This window comes from Cibotium barometz, chromosome 7 (genome assembly GCF_041138505.1).
Source record: "Cibotium barometz isolate CiBa-2024 chromosome 7, ASM4113850v1, whole genome shotgun sequence".
Classification (NCBI taxonomy): Eukaryota; Viridiplantae; Streptophyta; class Polypodiopsida; order Cyatheales; family Cibotiaceae; genus Cibotium; species Cibotium barometz.
The window spans coordinates 11,151,722-11,170,177 of NC_141052.1; the positions used below are offsets into that span (position 1 = coordinate 11,151,722).

General features: G+C 44.1%; 1 protein-coding gene across 8 annotated transcripts in view; it reads right to left on the reverse strand.

Annotated features, from left to right (window-relative positions):
• Positions 1–18,456, reverse strand: part of LOC147636671 (uncharacterized) — a 147,341-nt gene that overhangs the window by 17,376 nt on the left and 111,509 nt on the right. Inside the window, exons 8-9 of one of the 8 annotated variants that reach the window (XM_086800144.1) lie at positions 12,311–12,421; positions 12,012–12,222 (exon numbers count right to left, since the gene is read on the reverse strand). The exons of 2 other annotated variants lie outside the window; for them this stretch is intronic. In XM_086800144.1, coding sequence (XP_086656270.1) covers positions 12,012–12,222; positions 12,311–12,421 — 322 coding nt within the window. Of the gene's footprint in view, positions 1–12,011; positions 12,223–12,310; positions 12,434–18,456 lie in introns of those variants that run through there. 5 more of the 8 variants (XM_086800143.1, XR_015266189.1, XM_086800145.1 and 2 more) reach the window with 5 other exon arrangements.

Sequence of the window (18,456 nt, forward strand, 5' to 3'; positions counted from 1 at the left end):
CATTTGGAAAAATTATCTTTTGGGGACTGAATTTATGGTCAAAACAAACAATCAAAGTCCCAGGTATTTTCTTACTCGAACAAAACTTTCGGATAAGCACATGAGATGGGCAAATTTCTTGTTCATGTTTCATTTTCAGATTTTACATACTCTGGGTAAGAAGAATGTTGTGGCAGATGCCTTGTCCAGAAGGCCCAAAGTTAGTGCTGTTACTACAGCCTATCATCACAATCTATCTACAATGCCAGAGATGTATTCTTTGGATGAAGATTCAAGCGGATATGGGCTGATTGGCAAGAGGGTACCGCTGTCCCCTCTTATTCTATTCAAGATGGATATTTATGTATGCAGAATTGCATTTGTAGTCAAAGATCTTTGGCAAAAGGTTATGGAAGAGTCACATGCTCCTCCTAATAATGCAAGACATAGAGGTATCTTGGCTACTACACAGCCTTTGGAGCGATATTTCTTTTGCACATAGCTTCGCAAGGATATTGAGGATTATGTAAGGAAATGTTTGGTTTGTCAAATGGATAAGTTTGACAAGTGAAAACCGCCTCGATTGCTTCAACATTTACCAGTTCTTCATGAGCCTTGGGAAAGCATTGCCATGGATTTCATCATGGATTTACCAACGTCTGCTTTTGGGAATGATGCTATTTGGACTATGGTTGACAGATTTAGCAAGCATGCACACTTTAATCCAGAGCATATGGCTAGGTTATTCTTGACACAAGTTTCAAATGTCATGGTATGCCCAAATCGATTGTGGGGGAAAGGGATCCCAAGACCACAAGTCTCTTTTGGAGGGCTTTATTTGACAACATGGGAACAAAGCTGAATTTTTCAACTTATCATCCACAAACGGATGGACAGAGTGAAATTGCTAGCTTGGCAGTACTTGATTTACTCAAGTGTTATGTTTATGAGCAAAAAGCATCTTGGGAAAAGTATTTGCCTTTGGTTGAGTTTGCATATATTAATTCGGTGCATAGTTCTACAGGAAAAGCGCCGTCTGAGGTTATTTATGGCAAGGTGGTAAAGATGAGATCTTTGCAGCAGATCAGTATGTCAAGGACTTCGAAACTGCTTTTGCACAGGTTCGAACAGCTATAGAGAGATCTCAGGAGAACTAAAGATGAGATCTTTGCAGTAGATCAGGATGTCAGGGACTTGAAAACTGCTTTTGTGCAAGTTTGGACAGCCATAGAGAGATCTCAAGCTAAGCATAAGAGGCTGCAGACAAACATAGGCAAAAGGTGGATTTCAAAGAGGGTGATTGGGTATTGCTGAAATTTGAGAAAGCATGATTGACGAAGAGGCTAAGCAAGGAAGGAAAGTATCCAAAGCTTTCCAACAGGTATTATGGACCTTTTCAAATCTTACAGAAGATCAATGATGTGGCTTTCATGCTTGTTTTACCTTGACCACTAGAAAATTCACAATGCTTTTAATGTGAGTTTGTTGAGGCCTTACATGGGGCCGCCTCCTATAGAGCCCGTTGCGGAAGATCCACAAGAACTGGATGACCTTGAGGAGGTATTCCAGCTAAGCAGATTGTTTTTCACACGAAGAAGAAAGTTGCAGGAGGCAAGTCAGTACGCAAGTCTCTTGTAAAGTTCAAGAATTACTCAAAATTGGATGCTAAGTGGATGGATGAGGAGTACTTTCATCACGATTATCCGGATATTTTGAAAGCTTATCTTGAAGTGTTCCAGCTGCAGACAACTGTTTAGAAGGCGGGGATAATGTCACCAATCCCTAATTTTGCAGAACTTCTTATGTTACTCTTGGGCATGTGTATGGATCTTGTGGTAGCATATGCCACTTGGAGGCCAAGGACATGATAGCATTATTTTTGGAATCTTTGGTCTGTACAGACACTGTGGTGCTAGGACCTAGATTCATGGTCTGTATAGGTGCTTCTGCCCTGGGGCCAATATTTATTCATGGTCTGTACAAGTGTTTCTACATGGGGCCTATACATATCTTTGGTCTGCACATGTATTTATACTTGGGGCATGTAATGGATTTTTGGAGTACAAATGAGTTGATGGGGAATTCCTCCAATCTTCAATGCATGCATGTGCATGAATGATTTTATTTGACATTTTGTAACTTGTTTTGACTGTATGGACAATGCCTCGTTTTATTGCGTGTGTTGTCCATGGGGCCATGGACGCCTAGGTACCCATGAGGACGCGTGCGTTGCACACATGTTTGGCACTAACAGGTGGTCGTATGGGTTATGGACCTGGTAAGTGTATTTTCCAGATTCAATTTATTATTTTAAGTCATGTTACTTAGGTTCATGAAGACAAATTCACACACAGGCGGGGTTGGAGATGTCCAAAGATAGGACCAAATCACCCTGTTGGACACTATGATGGGTGGCACTACCATCTGGAAGGGTCACAGGACAAAGGACCCTAATTGTGCATGAAATTATATAGTTTGGGCCATTTAAGAGAGAAAAAGCAGTTATAAGTGACTTTAACCTATTTTTGGCAGTTTTATTAAAAAGAGCTTTCATGTGCCAATTGATCCTGGCCCTTATCTGACAGTATCCTAAGGTGAAATGCACCGCTCAAGATCACCTAGTCGCAACTTGGACGAAAACTTCACAATGTGAAATCTGCATGTCCGCTAATACGATTGAATTGTATACCTAGATGAATCCAGGAACATGCCAAAATTCACCTTTTAGCAACGTGCATGTTATATACTCATGGTAGTCAACCAACAAGACTATATAACTATCAACTCCATTATGCATAGTATGGACTAGATACTACAACATCCCCACTAACGTCATCAATACCCAATAGTGGGTGTAGAACTCTGTATCAAGATATGCTCTCACACGCGCACTCCACACACACATACACACACACATTTTTTTTTGGTAATATCCAGTGCAGTATATTTATATGCTCATAAATTTACAAGATGGAAAGTCTCCGAAGCGGAGAGTATCCCAAATGTCAGAAACATAAAGAGAAAAGCTCTAAACAAGAAGCATCCATATCACCCTCATGGCAGGCATCATATAAGGATTGCCGCAATGAGGCTCTAAAGGATTCATATGACTGGTGATTCTGCCGACCCAAGTATGCCAAATTATGCTCACTCCGAATTGTCCAAAGAGCCCAATATCTCACCCAAGAGAGAAATAGTGAGTATTGGGACAAGGACCACATATATCTGCCAAAAAGCCAGAAATGTTTCCCAAATCTGTGACTCGGGAAACAGAGCCGAAGAAAATCTGAAATTCTCCTGAGGAGGATCCTGGAACAAGGGCAGTGCCAAAGCAGATGAAGAACAGTCTCTGAGGGAGCCTGACATCTTAGACATGTGGAAGGTGCAAACACACACACACACACACACACACACATAAGAGCATATATTCACACAAAGCCCTTCGTATTGAGTTTCAGTCAAACCTCTGGAGATGCAAGGCAAACTCAGCCATTATGAAGCCTAGCACTAAGGGAAGTAGCAAATAGAAAGAATTAGTACAGCAAATAAGTAGTTGATAGGGCAAATGCACCGCTAAAGATAGAAAGAATAAGCACGATATCAACTGGCCGCAACTTCGACAAAAACATCAAAATATGAAATCTGCATGTCCGCTAATATGGCTGAATTATATACCTAGATGAATCCAGGAACATGCCCAAATTCACCTTTTAGGAATGTGCATGTTATATACTCATGGTAGTCAACCCACAAGACTATATAACTATCAACTCCATTATGCATAGTATGGACTAAGTTACCTTTTTACAGCGGCTATGGGTGCTCCCTCAACAGAGGTACTCCCGATTGGCATTGATCTCATCCATACAGTTGGCAGAGGATGGAGATACTCATTGTTGGTACGCTCAGATGAGATCATGGTTTGACCTACATGGTTTGAGGATAGAGGCACTACCACCCTTTCAGTACAATCTGGATTGTCCATTTTTGGATCTCACCCGCTCAGAGCAAAACCGCGTGATCAGGATGGATATCATCAGAGTGGACACAGAGAGGACATGGACTAGCTCCCTTGAGCTACTACAACATCCCCACTAACGTCATCAGTACCCAATAGTGGGTGTAGAACTCTGTATCAAGATATCCTCTCACACGCGCACTCCACACACACACTTTTTTTGTAAAACTAGTTGAAATTGCATTATATCATAAATGTACAAAAGGGTTTGACATCAGGAGGATGTCTAAACCCTAGAACTTAAAAACAGCAGTAAAAAGTTCTATGCAAGATCAGGGCAGTGCTCAAGAAAAGAGCCTATGCCCTATCCATCAGAAACAGTAAAAGAAAAGCTGAACACAAGAAACATCCAAATCTCCCTCATGCACGGCATCATATAAGGACTGCCGCAACGAGGCTCGGAAGAACTCATAAGGGTGCTGAAGGGGTGAATTCAGATATGTATGATTTCGCTGTAGCCAGAGGGTCCATAAGGCCCAGTATCTGATCCAATGGAAGAAAAGAGAATACTGTGACAAAGAAGCTGATAAGGTGCCAAACATCCAAAAAAACTTGTAGAACCTGTGTGCAGGAAATCTGAGAGATAAAAAATAGGAGATCTTGTCCAGAAGGTTTCTGGAATATGAACAACACCACAATAAATGCGGAACACTCTCAGTAGTATGATGACATCTTGGACAAATAGGAGAGGCAATCCTTCTTTGAGCCAATTTCACTCCCACTTGAAAAATACCGACAATGCATCTCCAGAGAAAGAGTCTCTGTTTCAATGGCATTTTCAACTTCTATATCAATGTCAGTTTTGCTTTCCACCAAGCTAAAGACTTATCCAGATGCCAAAGAGAATTAGCATGCTGAGCAATCCATGGAGGAGGTAATATCAATCGATAAGCCCGTATAGAAGTCAATAGATGCAAAGATTGAGAGGATAATCTTGAACCTGAAGACTGAAGATGCCAATCTTGAAGCCTGTCTCTTACATCCAATGTTGGAATCGGAATGAAAGGGTGTAAGAGATCTGCAATAGCTTTCCATATAGATCTATGATGCATCCCAAGATTGTATTGTTGGCATGCTGCCGGAAAAGAAAGAATTTGCCCTGTAGTATCCACTACGTCGTCAATGAACCGGATGCCCAATTTCATAAGATTGTCAGCTCTGATTGGTTGTTGTACAGCAAGGGGAGAGTAAAAAACAACACTCCAATGTATGCTTTTCATTCGAAGCGAGGAAGCTATAGAAGCAAGATGGGGAGACCATTTGATGCGAGAGAGCACTTTCTTCCAATCCTGAATCAAGGAAGTAGAAAATGGACAACCAGGGATTTTACCTTGAACTTTGCCAAGCACTACTTCCATGGATCAACCAACCACCGACCATAAGCATTTGTGCGCATCCGACCACACAGAATTGCCAACATGATAGACCAAGGCTGCTCTTGTTGAAAAAAGGTTTTGAGCATAGTGATCTTTCTTGCCAGCACATGAAATTTGATGTTTATAATATTCAAACCACCATGCAATTTTGGCGAGCAAAGCAGGTCCATTTTGAGCAACCTTAAAGCTTTTTTATGAAGCTTAGTTTTCCAAAAAATCTCCATGGATTGAGACATAAAAGAAGAAAGATCTCGAGACGACCAATGTAAGAGAGGAAGGTAGAATTGGACATAAGCCATAACAATGGACTGCACAATTCGAAGCCGTACATGTAATGGCCAAGTGGAGATATTCTAATTTGTCCTTAATTTTGTTTAGCACCCAAGATATTTGTTGCTTATTTCTGATTTTCCAGCCAATGGGATAGCCCAAGTGTCTTACTATGCTTTCCGGATAAATAATCTGGCCGGGCCACAGGATAGCATGCCAGTCACAATGCTTGAGAGGTAAGAGTTTTGATTTCTGAAAATTAATTTTTAAACCAGCTGCCAACCCAAAATCTGAAAGAGTATCCATCAATAGACGAAGCTCCAAAGGACTGTTCTTTGGCATGAAGAATGAATCATCTGCATAAGCCTGTGCAATGAAAGGCCGTGAACCAGAAATCTGAAGCCCCTCTAACTGTCTAGTATCAACCAGATGATCCATGTAAAGAAGCAAAGGATGCGAAGCAATAGCATAGAACAGAGCACTGAGAGGGCATCCCTGTCGAACTGATCGTTCTAGAGTCCAAGACTCAGACAAATGTTTCCCTATAAAGCATTGAGCAGTGGAATCTGAGTAAAGCCAATATATGACATTAACTAGCTTTGGCCCAAAACCAAGTTTAGACATGATTTGAGAAACATAATCCCACTGCACCGTATCAAATGCCTTTGCCACATCCACCTGCATGACCAAGACATCTTGAGTAGAGTATTTTGCATATTCCATTGCAATGAGAGTATTGGAGATATTATCATGTATATGCCTTCTTGGAACAAAACCATATTGCCTGGGATGAAGTCCATCATGAAGGATATCCTTTATCCGGTGTACCAACATTTTAGCAATAAGTTTATATATAACAGGCATCAAAGTGATAGGCCTCCAGTCATCCATTGTTTCACACACAGGTTTTTTGGGCAGAAGCTTAACCAGACCATGCTTCCAAGCTGAGGGAAGATGTTGATGCTGCCAGGCTACATTAACGAGCTTCAAGATTGGACCCTTCAATTCAGCCCAGAAGGCTACAAAAAATTCAACTGTCAAACCATCCCAACCTGGGGATTTATGTTTACCCAAATGCTTGAGGGCTTCATCCAATTCTGTATCTGAAAAGGACATTTCCAGCATTGAAGCTTTTTGCAAAGAAACAATAGGAGAAACAAGCTCAATAAATCTGCTTCGAGCCAATGCAACCTGAGATGTAGAAGAAGATGGTAGAGAAAAAAGAAGCCGAAAATGATCCAGACATTGTTTTTCTAGCTGAGATAAAGTCTGGGTCCAAAGACCATCCGATTTCCTGACTCTCATGATAGATTGACTTTGTCTGTACGTGTGTAAGTTTCGAAAGAAAGATTTCGAGGAGCAGCCCTTATCTAGCATAGGTTTAACTCTAGCCCTTGTCTGCCATTTGGAAAGCTTGCGTTTATCATTAGCATCAATTATGGAAGAAGCACAAGACAATGAATTCTGTTCAGAAGCAGAAAGAGACCTTTGATGGCTAATCTGTACCAAGGACTGCTTGTATGATTTTGCCCACTGGATATGCTGTCTGGTTTCTGCCATGTACCATCTTCCATATTCCTTAATGACATTTTGAATACGATGTACAAAGGAGTTCCAAGCAAAATCCAGATCCTCCTGAGCATGAGATAACAATGGCTTACAAGCCAATCTGATCATTTGCTGGAATTTTTCATGAGAAAGATATAATTGATTAGCCTGCAAGTGTCTGACTAAAGAGAGCTGAATGTCATCCAGAGGCATACCAAAAGAAAGGTTGAGCCAAATTGGAGTATGATCAGATAGTTGTTGAGAATAATCAGTCCACATTTGACATGTATAATCATCATATTGCTGAGCTTGAATAAGATACCATCTATCAAGCCTGGCCCAATATTCTGTAAAAGCATTATGATGATATGTGAATCCCAAAACCGAAGGGTGAGTTGCTGTCCATAAATCTGCAGTATGAAGAGAAGAAGTCATATGTTCCCATCGCTGGATTTCAGAGGGAATCATATGGGATTTATGTGTGGTATTGTCCTTCCAGTGAGGGGAATTATTAAAATCACCACAAAGTAGAGCATTTGAAGACCAAGGATATTGGTTAATGGAGTCCCACATTTGAGCTCTGGAAGCTGAAATTTGAGAGGCATACAAGGAGCCTATTTCAAAAATCTCTCCATTGATCATGCATTGGATAATCATCCATCGGCCACAAGGATCATTAAATGCTACACAGGGCTGCAGATCATGTCTGGCTAAAATGCACAGCCCAGAGAATTGTCCAGATCCTGCATAAAATATATCATAGCCTGAAAAGAACCCATGCTGGCCAGCAAAAGAATGCTGATTATGCTCTTGCAGACACACAACATCAGGATGAGTATTGTTTATATAATGCCATAGGAGCCTCCATTTATGCTGATTGCAGAGGCCCTATATATTATAAGAAAAACATTTAAGAGAAGTACGCATGAAAATATGTACAAGAGATGAGCAGTCCTCAAAGAGAAAGGGAGGCATCAAGCCTCTGCCATTGCCACAGGGTCTTGCTGACCCTCAAAATCCAATTCCCTGACTAAATCATCTTCTTCACAAAGTGGAATACCCTTCTTAACTACATTGACCCATGCTTTTGAGATGGGGCTGTCCGAAGAGGTAGAAGGTTGACCAGGAGATGGAGCAGAAGCATCCCAATTGCGAGATTGGAGAGGTCTTTGTTTGAGAGGCACCGTCTTCTTTGCATTCTGCCAACCCTTGTGAGAAGATGAATTATTTTCCACTAGCTTGCTTTTTCCTTTATCCTTGTTTTGGGCTAAATTGGCTTGGTTCCCTGTAGGAACTGAAGGCTTTGCTCCTTTAGCTTCAATCTTTTCCACATAAGTCTTTTGACCTCCTTTATTAGATGACGGAGGAATGGCAGCTGGAGGAGGCAGATGAAGGATTGAGGGACACTCCGAAGCTAGATGCCCGAACTTGTGACAAGAGAAACAAGCTCCAGCAAAAATGCCCCATTTCAATGTGAAATATTTCTTTCCCAAATTAACACCCTCAATCTCAACTGCAATAGAAGAGGGGGTTGGTCTATCAGTATCCCATAAGATGCAAAAACGATTTTTGTTACCTGTGGGACGAGGGGGACAGATCACTTGTCCCAATGTCATCGCTAAGCTTGGAAGTTCTGTTCTCATGTAATCTGGGAAATCAACAACTTCAACCCATACAGGACAGTGATGTTTGATGAGATTCTGATAATCCTTATTAGGAGACCAGGGCATGATGTGCACCATTTGACGACCAAAAAATAAAGGGGACATTTCCAGCATCTTTTGTTTTGTCAATGCATCCAGGAGATGAACTTCATAAAATCCTCTGGAGGCAAAATAGACTCCTTCTACATAGCATCCACCTAGGAGAGAATTGACCCATTGTCCCACATCATTAGCCGAGGGTATTTTACCTGGAAAAAGATGATGACTGCAGTTTGAGAGAGCTTCTTCAGAGGATGCACAAGAGAAGGCAACTTCATCTTGTAAGTGAGTTCCGGAGCAGGAAGTATCCATTCTCTTCTACTTTGTTGAAAATCCTCATTCAACATGTCAAACACATAGGAAGCATCTTCAGATGAAGGATCTATGGGGGGCAGAGATTCCCTTGATTGTCTTTTAGGTTCAGGAGAAAGAGCTCTCTTGACATAATACTTGCTTGATTCTGCCATTGAGACTATTCGATTCAGCAGGAAGACACAGATCAGGAAAAAAAAGGGGGACAACACTATTGGAATGCAATCTTACAAGGAGGGGAAAAACAGAGACCTGAAGCGACTTATACAGAAGGGAAAAAACAGACCTGTATAGCGAGGCACAGACACACACGCACACACACACACACACTCCTATACACGCACAGGTCGAGGAAGAGACGAAGAAGAGCAGATTGGCGATGAGAAAAAAGAGCATCTTGCAACCCTCAGAAGGTGGCGTAGATTACTGCAAGGCCGACACAGTATAGGCTACAAGGCCGATACAGTCCAGGGACAAGCACCTCACCACACGTGCTCACCCAAAAGGAGCGAGCAGGTCGAGGGAGCAGGGGAGCAAGTCAACGGAGCAGGCGAGCAGGTCTTCGGTGGCCCAAGCTTCGCACCTCAGTCCCACACACACACACACCAGCAGCACCACACATAACACACACACTTTTTTTTTTTTTGTAATGATTAACCACACATAACACACACACACCACTCCACACACATAACACACACACACCACTCCACACACACACACACACACACACACACACACACACACACACAAGAGCATATATTCACACAAAGCCCTTCGTATTGAGCTTCTGTCAAACCTCCGGAGATGCAGGGCAGACTCAGCCATAATGGAGCTTAGCACTAAGGTAAGTAGCAAATAGAAAGAATTAGTACAACAAATAAGTAGTTGATAGGGCAAATGCACTGCTAAAGATAGAAAGAATAAGCACAATATCAATTTGTCACAACTCGGACAAAAACTTCACAATGTGAAATCTGCATGTCCGCTAATACAACTGAATTGTATACCTAGATGAATCCACGAACATGCCAAAATTCACCTTTTAGGAACGTGCATGTTATATACTCATGGTAGTCAACCCACAAGACTATATAACTATCAACTCCATTATGCACAGTATAGGCTAGATACTACGACATCCCTACTAACATCATCAATGCCCAATGTGGGTGTAGAACTCTGTATCAAGATATGCTCTCACACACGCACTTCACACACACACACACACACACACACACACACACACACACACAGATTCACACAAAGCCCTTCGTACTGAGTCTCTGTCAAACCTCCGGAGATGCAGGGCAGACTCAGCCATAATGAAGCCTAGCACCAAGTGATCTCGTTGCCCCTTTTATAGAGAAAAGGACCCTGGTGCCATGTGTGCAGAAAAGCCTCTCACCGCCTACACATGCAATCCGAACCTCCATTGGGCTTCTTCCCCCACTGACCATAGAGGGTATGAATGTACCAGTCCAAATTGACCTTGAAAAGCCTCCACCAAAGATGCTATGCAGACCCGTAAGGATGGAATCCCAACTACCCTGGCTACCATTGAGGCGGCAGTCCGAGGGGTCTCCAGAACCTGCCCAATCAATCGACCGAATGAGGGAGTGGTACTCCTTTCAGAGGCTTGGGAAGCAGACTACGATAGGGAATCTGGAAACATCTACAAGGGAGTCGGATGCAGGGTCGAACCCACGGTGCCATCGAGCGAAAAACGTTTGAGCGCTGCGTATCGTGATGGGACATCGTTGCAACACTCAATAAGCCACTGCGGGTGAGTCGAACTCTGCTTGGGAGTAGCCGAGTCCTAGAAAATGAATGTCGTTGCCTTTCCTAGGCTCGCCAATGAGCCGCCTGGAGCAAATCCCCGAATCTGACCATGTGCCAGCCGGCTCCCAACAATCTTGCAAACCAGTGAAGAGGCTGGGGATGACACGGCTTCTGCCATGGAGTCCTCCCAAAAGGGAAAAGACCAGAGGAGCTCAACCTGCGAAAGAACAAAAAACCCCAACGCTGGAACCTGAAGGGAAAAGGAAGCAAACGAGTGGACAAGGGGAAAAGGAAAGGAGCTGGAGAGGTTCTTGGGAGGAAGGGTGATGGTGGGACAGCTGGGAGCAGCATTGGTGGGCTGGCAGAGAAGGGCGATGAGGAGGCTGGGGTGCGGAGGCTAGCAAACAGGGAAAAGTGGGGCAAGAAGTGGAGGCTAAGGGGCAGGCGGGCGGAAGGTGAAGGCAGCAGGCGGAAGGCAGGCAGCAGGTGCATGAAGTCTGCAGGTGGAAGGCGGGCAGATGGAGCACAGAGGCAGGAAGCCCCCACTGTTAGGCAGGCAGGCAGGAGCAAAGTAGACAGGTAAGGCGGGGAGTACAGACAGCATAGGGAGGGTGGGCAACCAAGCAAGGAGGGTGAGAGGGTTGCACAAGGGTGGAAGCTTCAGCTCTCGTTGTGCTTCTACTCTTTTACTTTTTTCATGTTGTCTCGACATCCAGTTTACTCATGGATCACCTGTAACAGCTTTTTGGTCTCATAAACCCTTTGGGCTTTTTTTATCTTTTCTCTATCGCACACACGCCTGCGTGCACACATACAAGCGAGACACACAAAGATAAATAGATAGATAGATGGATATATAAATAGCATTTTGTAATGTGTGTGTGGGCATGTGCATGCACATGCATGCATGCGCATGCCCCTTTTTCATGAGAATGTCCACCTTTCTGTCATTCCTATGTTTAACACCTAACGCTGTTGTAAATTATCTTCAATAGAAAACCAGAAGTTGTATGAACTGCTGACCTTCTTCTCGTGAAATCAACATCACACAAGGAGCAATTGCAACTCCAACCCACAAATCATCTTGAAAGAAAATGTCTTTCATAGAGGAAGATTTATCATGTGCTCCAATCACACGCTTCCAAACCTCAAAACTCATATAGCTTTCCCACATTTCTTTAATCACCAGTGCATCCAATGTCATGTTTATTGTATTCTTCACATGCTGAGAGTCCTGATAAATCATTTAGTCTAAGTGGTAGATAATCAACTGTGATTTTAAAAAGAATAACTATGACATTTTCAAAAGATGTCACATTTACCTCTGTCAAAGCAGTCATAATCGGAGGGTAATTACATTCAAGCTCCCGGTTGCAAGGAAACAATGAAAATCTTATATGTGGGGTGGTAACATGTTGAGCTGGTAACGTGGACTGCATGAAGGCCTATTTACAATCAGTTTATTGTACTTTTTAGTCTCATTTAGTAGTTCTCTTTGATGAAACACCAACTTTAGATGTACTCTCAGTTTTGGTCTCATAGGCCACTATGGCCTCTTAGAGAGGTTAATATATCATTTCATTTCTCTCATGTTTTAATGTTCCTTGTATTCCATGATGAGATTTCCATGGACATTTTTGTACCACTCCAGTGGGATAGTTTTGATTTGTTCTCTTTTATTTTCTGTTCCATGATGAGATATGCCATGGACATTATTGTATCACTTTGGTCTCATAGGCCCATTGGGTCTTTAGTAGACGCTTAATATATCCTTCTTTCTCACGCAACCAGACATTATTTCACCTACATGGGAGATCCAGTGGATACAGCCAAATCATACACACAGTTGGGAGTCACTTTTGCTGGCCCAATATTCAACATGTGACCTACAGTCCCAGCTAGACCAATGAGAGGCTACGCAGCTCTAGCCCTCCTCGAGAGAGAGTATTTTCAGACACACTTTCAGCAACCTAGTGAGAGGCTTCAGATTATGATAATTCCTGCATGATCTGGAGGAAACCACACCTTATCATCTTGGCAGAGTTACGGGCAGCCTTCTTGATGGTAGATGCATTTTTCCAGATGATGACCTGCATACATCGCCTCCAGACCTTAGACATCCACAAGTTACCAAGGCTTGCTTGGGAGTCCTCTCAACAACTAGCAGAGCAGGGGCATCCTCGGGTATGGTGTGCTACAGTCGCTGTTCTCACACAAGGCCTCCAGCTGGATCATCCACCACCCTTTCAGTACAGTTCAGATGCTCTCACCCATCAGGATACTAACAGAATCATCCGGTCAGATCTCCTCATCCTACACACCCACACCATATGGCTTGCACCTCCCAAGCTACCCACAAAGATGCAGGTCTACATAGATCATTTCTTGAGGGTCAAAGTGGATGGATTCATCCAGAGGCCAGGATGCCTGCACAGGCATATGTCACATGCCATGCGGATGGCAATAGGACAAATTCGGGCCTCATCCCACCGCCTTAGGGTGGAGATGGGGAGAGCTGAGGGCATTTCCAGAGCGGACAAGAGGATCAGTCGACTCTGTTCCACGACGAAGGATGCAAAGCATGCAAAATAAGGTGACTGTAACTTGATTGAATACAATGCTAATCAATACACTTAAAATACACCAAGATTTAATGAACACTATACTCAATACAAGAAGTAATTTGCTGAATTGACAAGAGATGCACAATGACCCGGAACGGCCGGCCCCTCCCTCAAATAAAGTATATTGATCTTGGGAGAATCAAGTACACAGTGTCATGGGCATTTTTGAACAGATTTCCATACCAATGCATATGAATACAGTATTGCAAACAATGTGTTTGTCGGTGTAGTCTTACAACTCACACTACCCTCTCAAGTGCCCATGTTCCCTACCATCGGCTCCCTATCGTTCCACCAACACATGGTAGCAACAATATGCAAGAGAGCATGTAGGACAAGAGAACATTACACAGGTATGTGATCTCGTAATCCGGTTCCTCCCTCCTACTATGTGCTTCCATATTTAAGCATAAAAGCTTCCATAAAAGCTTACCAATTGCAAGTAGAGTCAATAACAACAGAAGTCTTCACGATGGAAGTGCTTAGAGTGTTGAAATCTTCGTTTTGTCGCAATCCTTCGCGACAAAAGTCTTCAAGAGAACGGAGCGAACCCAAGGAAAGCTTCCCCTATGGTTCAACTTGAGAAAGAAAGGCTGAAATTAGGGTCTTCAGTAAAAAGACCAGAAATTAAAGCAAAAATGAGAGCTGTTTTGCTGAATTTCAGTCATTGGGAGTGTGTAGGAGAGTGAATAGCACCCGGAAAAACTCTTGGATGCTTGGAAAACACCCTAGCATGCTTGGATATGGAGTTGGGAAGGAGAAACCGCAGAAAATACAGCCAAAGAGGCTTGATGAAGAAGGTGCCTCCTTCTAGAGAGAGAGGGAAGAGTGAAGTGGTGAGTTGTCCACTCTAGGTGTCAGGTAGGTGCTTTGTGGTGCAAGCTAGAACAGACACATAGCTGGTTACTCCCTTTGCACAAAGGAGATAAGGTCTGGGCGCGGTAAGCATTGGGTTTTGTCCACCTCGGGACATCAGTGTGTGTGAACATAGAGTTGGTCATAATTTATAAGTGAGTTTTGGTCGTCCAAAACTTAATGAAGTGTGTATACACTCACTTATAAATTAATGCCAATTGCTAAGGCTAGGTTTATGACCAATACTTACCACCTGTCACATACCACATAGCCATGTCAGCAGGCAGTTTCACTTGCACGGTTCACGGGCGAGCGTCCCTTTACCCAGAACTACTGTTTGGTCAAGCAAGCATGAAAACAGCATGCGATTTCAATTGCAAGCAAGCACATAAAGATGCTATGCAATGCAACATTGGTATGGACAATCCCCATTCATGAGACTATACCAAAATAGACATGCTCCAGGCAAGTACACAAGGTACCAGACCCAATGGAGCACCAATCCACCAGGCATTTCCGGGCATGTACACAGAAGCACAAGTCCGAAAAGCCAATTCTAGAGTATCACGTGAGTGGCATCAATCCCCGGCATATATAACTGCCATGGACACCAGTCCAATGCATAGTTACCACGGAACGTCGTTCCGCCTTCCTGGAACGCCGGAACGCCGTTCCGGGCGAAGGCACGTTCCCGGAACGTCGGAACGTTCCGCCAAAAAAAAAAAATTTTAATTTTTTTTTTTGGGAGTGTGTTTTGCTTGCAGAAATGTATGTTCATGTCTTGGGGGAGCAAATATTAGGAAGCATATTTGGCTATCCGTATACAAAAAGTTACATTTTTTTGTGTCATATGCTGACATGTCATATGACGTGGCGTTCCGCGACGTTCCCGATCCGCTCCTGTTCTCGTTCCCGCTCCCGTTCTAGCATCCGACGTTCCCGGAACGTTCCCGTTCCGCGGTAACTATGGTCCAATGTACATACATGATGAGAAAGCACGGGTGGACCAATTGGGTGGCCAAATGGTGATAGTGACCCACCTACACTCCACGCACGACAGAGGAAGATCGGGCTGCAAATCATTGCAATGGGCTACCTTCAGTCAATTTCGTAACGGTCTGAGTACAAAGGGCCTAAGGCCTTCCCTTTAATGTCTTAAAAACACCCAAGTGTTTTTTCCCACCAAAAAAGCAGGCCTTTTTAAAGTGTATGCTGAAACCTTCAACCCCTCGCCCCCTCCCCTCCCCTGCTTTTTAATTAAAAAAAGCCACATCCTTTTTTTTATATAGAAATAACATGATTGTGGATTTGTAAAAAACTATAACCCTATAAGTGACATATTTTGTCTCCAAAAAAAAACAAATCGCCAACTTTACTGCATTCTCTTCCTCCCAGCGCTAACCTGCTGCTGTCCAGCTACTCTGCCCATATGTGCCAGCTTGCCTTGCTTGCACCATGCCCCAAACGGCCAACTGCTCCTGTATGGAGAACCAACTAACACTCAGCCTGCATGAAATTCGCTGAGACAAATGGAACAGGATATAGCTAGACATCACCATCCAATATGAGCACCATGACTGACGGAAGTAGTAATACTTGTCAATCTGAGGTGATTGGAAAACCAATTGTAGCCACCATGGTGTGTTACAGTATTACAGTGTTACAGTGTTCCAGTAATGTTGCAGTATTACAATGTTATGGTGGACAGTCCAAGATGCTCCAAGTGGACGCACCAGCATGCAAATTCTGGAGCACCCCACTCCAAGGCATTCTCCAATTCATTTAAGGCACCGCACCCCAAGAAAGGAGTTGCATGCCGCTACATCTACGTGCATTTGGCACCTTCCAGAGATAGGAAATGCTCACCAACGGTCACCAACAGCATCTTCGTGACTCTCCGGATTTACAAGGCGTTCTACCCCGTTCAAAGGAGAGAGAGGCTATTCTGTAGTTCCACGCTGTCCATTCCAAAGATACGTTGTACTACTCCATGCTATCCCACTGTATTTGAGTTTGGTGTTCACTGTGTCATTCCATCCTAAGAAGAGTGTGTATCCCTCATTGTGACCACTACTGAGTGTGCACGGTGCAGTGAGCAGTGTTTGTAACTGCTAGTTTGTAGTAATAAAAGTGGAGTACATTATTCTCGTGCACTATTCCTTACCTGTTGTTTGTCCAATTTAATTAAGTATTGCGTTAAGTGTGCTAGGCCATCGTTTCTTCCTACTGTTATGTCTTGTGACTCCCGTGGACATATTGTCCAGGAGTGAACCACCATATCCTCTTAGTGCACCTTGCAACCCGACCTGCTCTACAGGTACACTAAAAATTTGGCATGCTCTAACCAGCGGGAGTTCCTAGCTGTCTTTATGTGAGCTTACATTGTATGCTTTCTGTATTCCCAACATGTTGGAGTCCATAGGCGACAAGGAACAATGGCCAGGGACCAAGCCGGGGGACCCCTCAGGCCTAAACGCTGCCACCCTCCACCGTGGGGGATCCCTCAACCTTCCAACACAAAGGTTGGTGGAGGGATTAGGAGAGGGGTCCCCCCTTTCACATTTTATAGGTTTGAAGAGTCGCCCCCAACAGCACATATGGGATTAATCCACATCATCATCAGGGTGATCACACTTCAAGCACAACATCAACGATGACATCCAATACCCCCTCTCGACAGAGAGGGCGCTACCCAGAGGCTTTGACAACCCCAGGCTCAGAGGTACGCTGCAACAGCAGTGATGCTACCCGACGCTATGCAGACGGCAGTTACACCCAAACACCGATGACTTGTCCACACATTCCGCTGTACACGCTTTCGGGGCTATAACCAGCTAGGCAAAGGTGAGATGAAGAATCAGACGAGTGCCGAAGGGTCACCACCCCCCTACAGCTCTGATACCATGTCGGGGTCCATAGGCAAGAGGCAACAATGGGCAGAGACCATGCCGGGGGACCCCTCAGGCCTAAACTCCACCATGGGGGATCTCTCAACCCACCAACACAAAGGTTGGTGGAGAGATTAGGAGAGGGGTCCCCCCTTCCACATTTTATAGGTTTGAAGAGTCACCCCCAACAGCACATATGGGATTAGTCCACATCATCATTAGGGTGAGCACGCTTCAGGCACAACATCAACGACGACATCCAACACAACAGTCGTTCTCATGTCAATCAGGTTAGTCCAATCCGAAGTCCTCTCTCCCCATTATTTCAGTCGTAGGGGGCTAATCAGCTTTGTACCACCCTGAAATCCTCCTCCCCTTCCGATAGCACATGCACATTTAGGAAATCCTACTGGCAACAACCAGGGTGGAAATCCCCCTGCTCTAGAACCATTGACCACCGTGTTGGGCTGGGTCAATGTCGAGCTTCCCACTTCAGAGGTTCTGCCATGGAAGACGTGGATGACCATGTTCAGCGCTTCCTGGCCATGCGTAGGAGCAGGGGATTGGACTGACATGATGCTTATATGGTTCTCTTCCCCTCCACATTGGAAGGCTCTGCTGACAAATGGTTCCGCCAGTTCCCTGCGGATCACTTTGCAGATTGGCCCACCCTAAGGGAAACCTTTCTTAGGACGTTCCGGCCGGGCAACTATGAAGACCTCATTCTTCAAGAATTGAGGAAGCTGAAGCTCTTGCTTGGGGAAAGAGTAGCAGAGCTCATGACACGAACCACCGTGTTGGTGACCTGCCTACCAGCATACCTAGGAGACTTCATGGTGTGTCACTAGGTGATGCAGGCCTTGCCTACGACAACCCAACACAAGATCCAGGAAAGTAGATAAGTCACCACCTTGCTGGAATTCCAGGAGCACGTACCATCAGCCTAGGTGAACAAGTCACCAACTGGCATAGTGGCAAGAGGACCTCCATTTCTTCTGGATGACAAAAGCCCTAGAAGCACCAAGCCCAAGGGTTCTGCACCAGCTTCCACTCCGCACACTTCTGACTCTTCCACTTTATACCCTTCGAATGCTCCCAAAC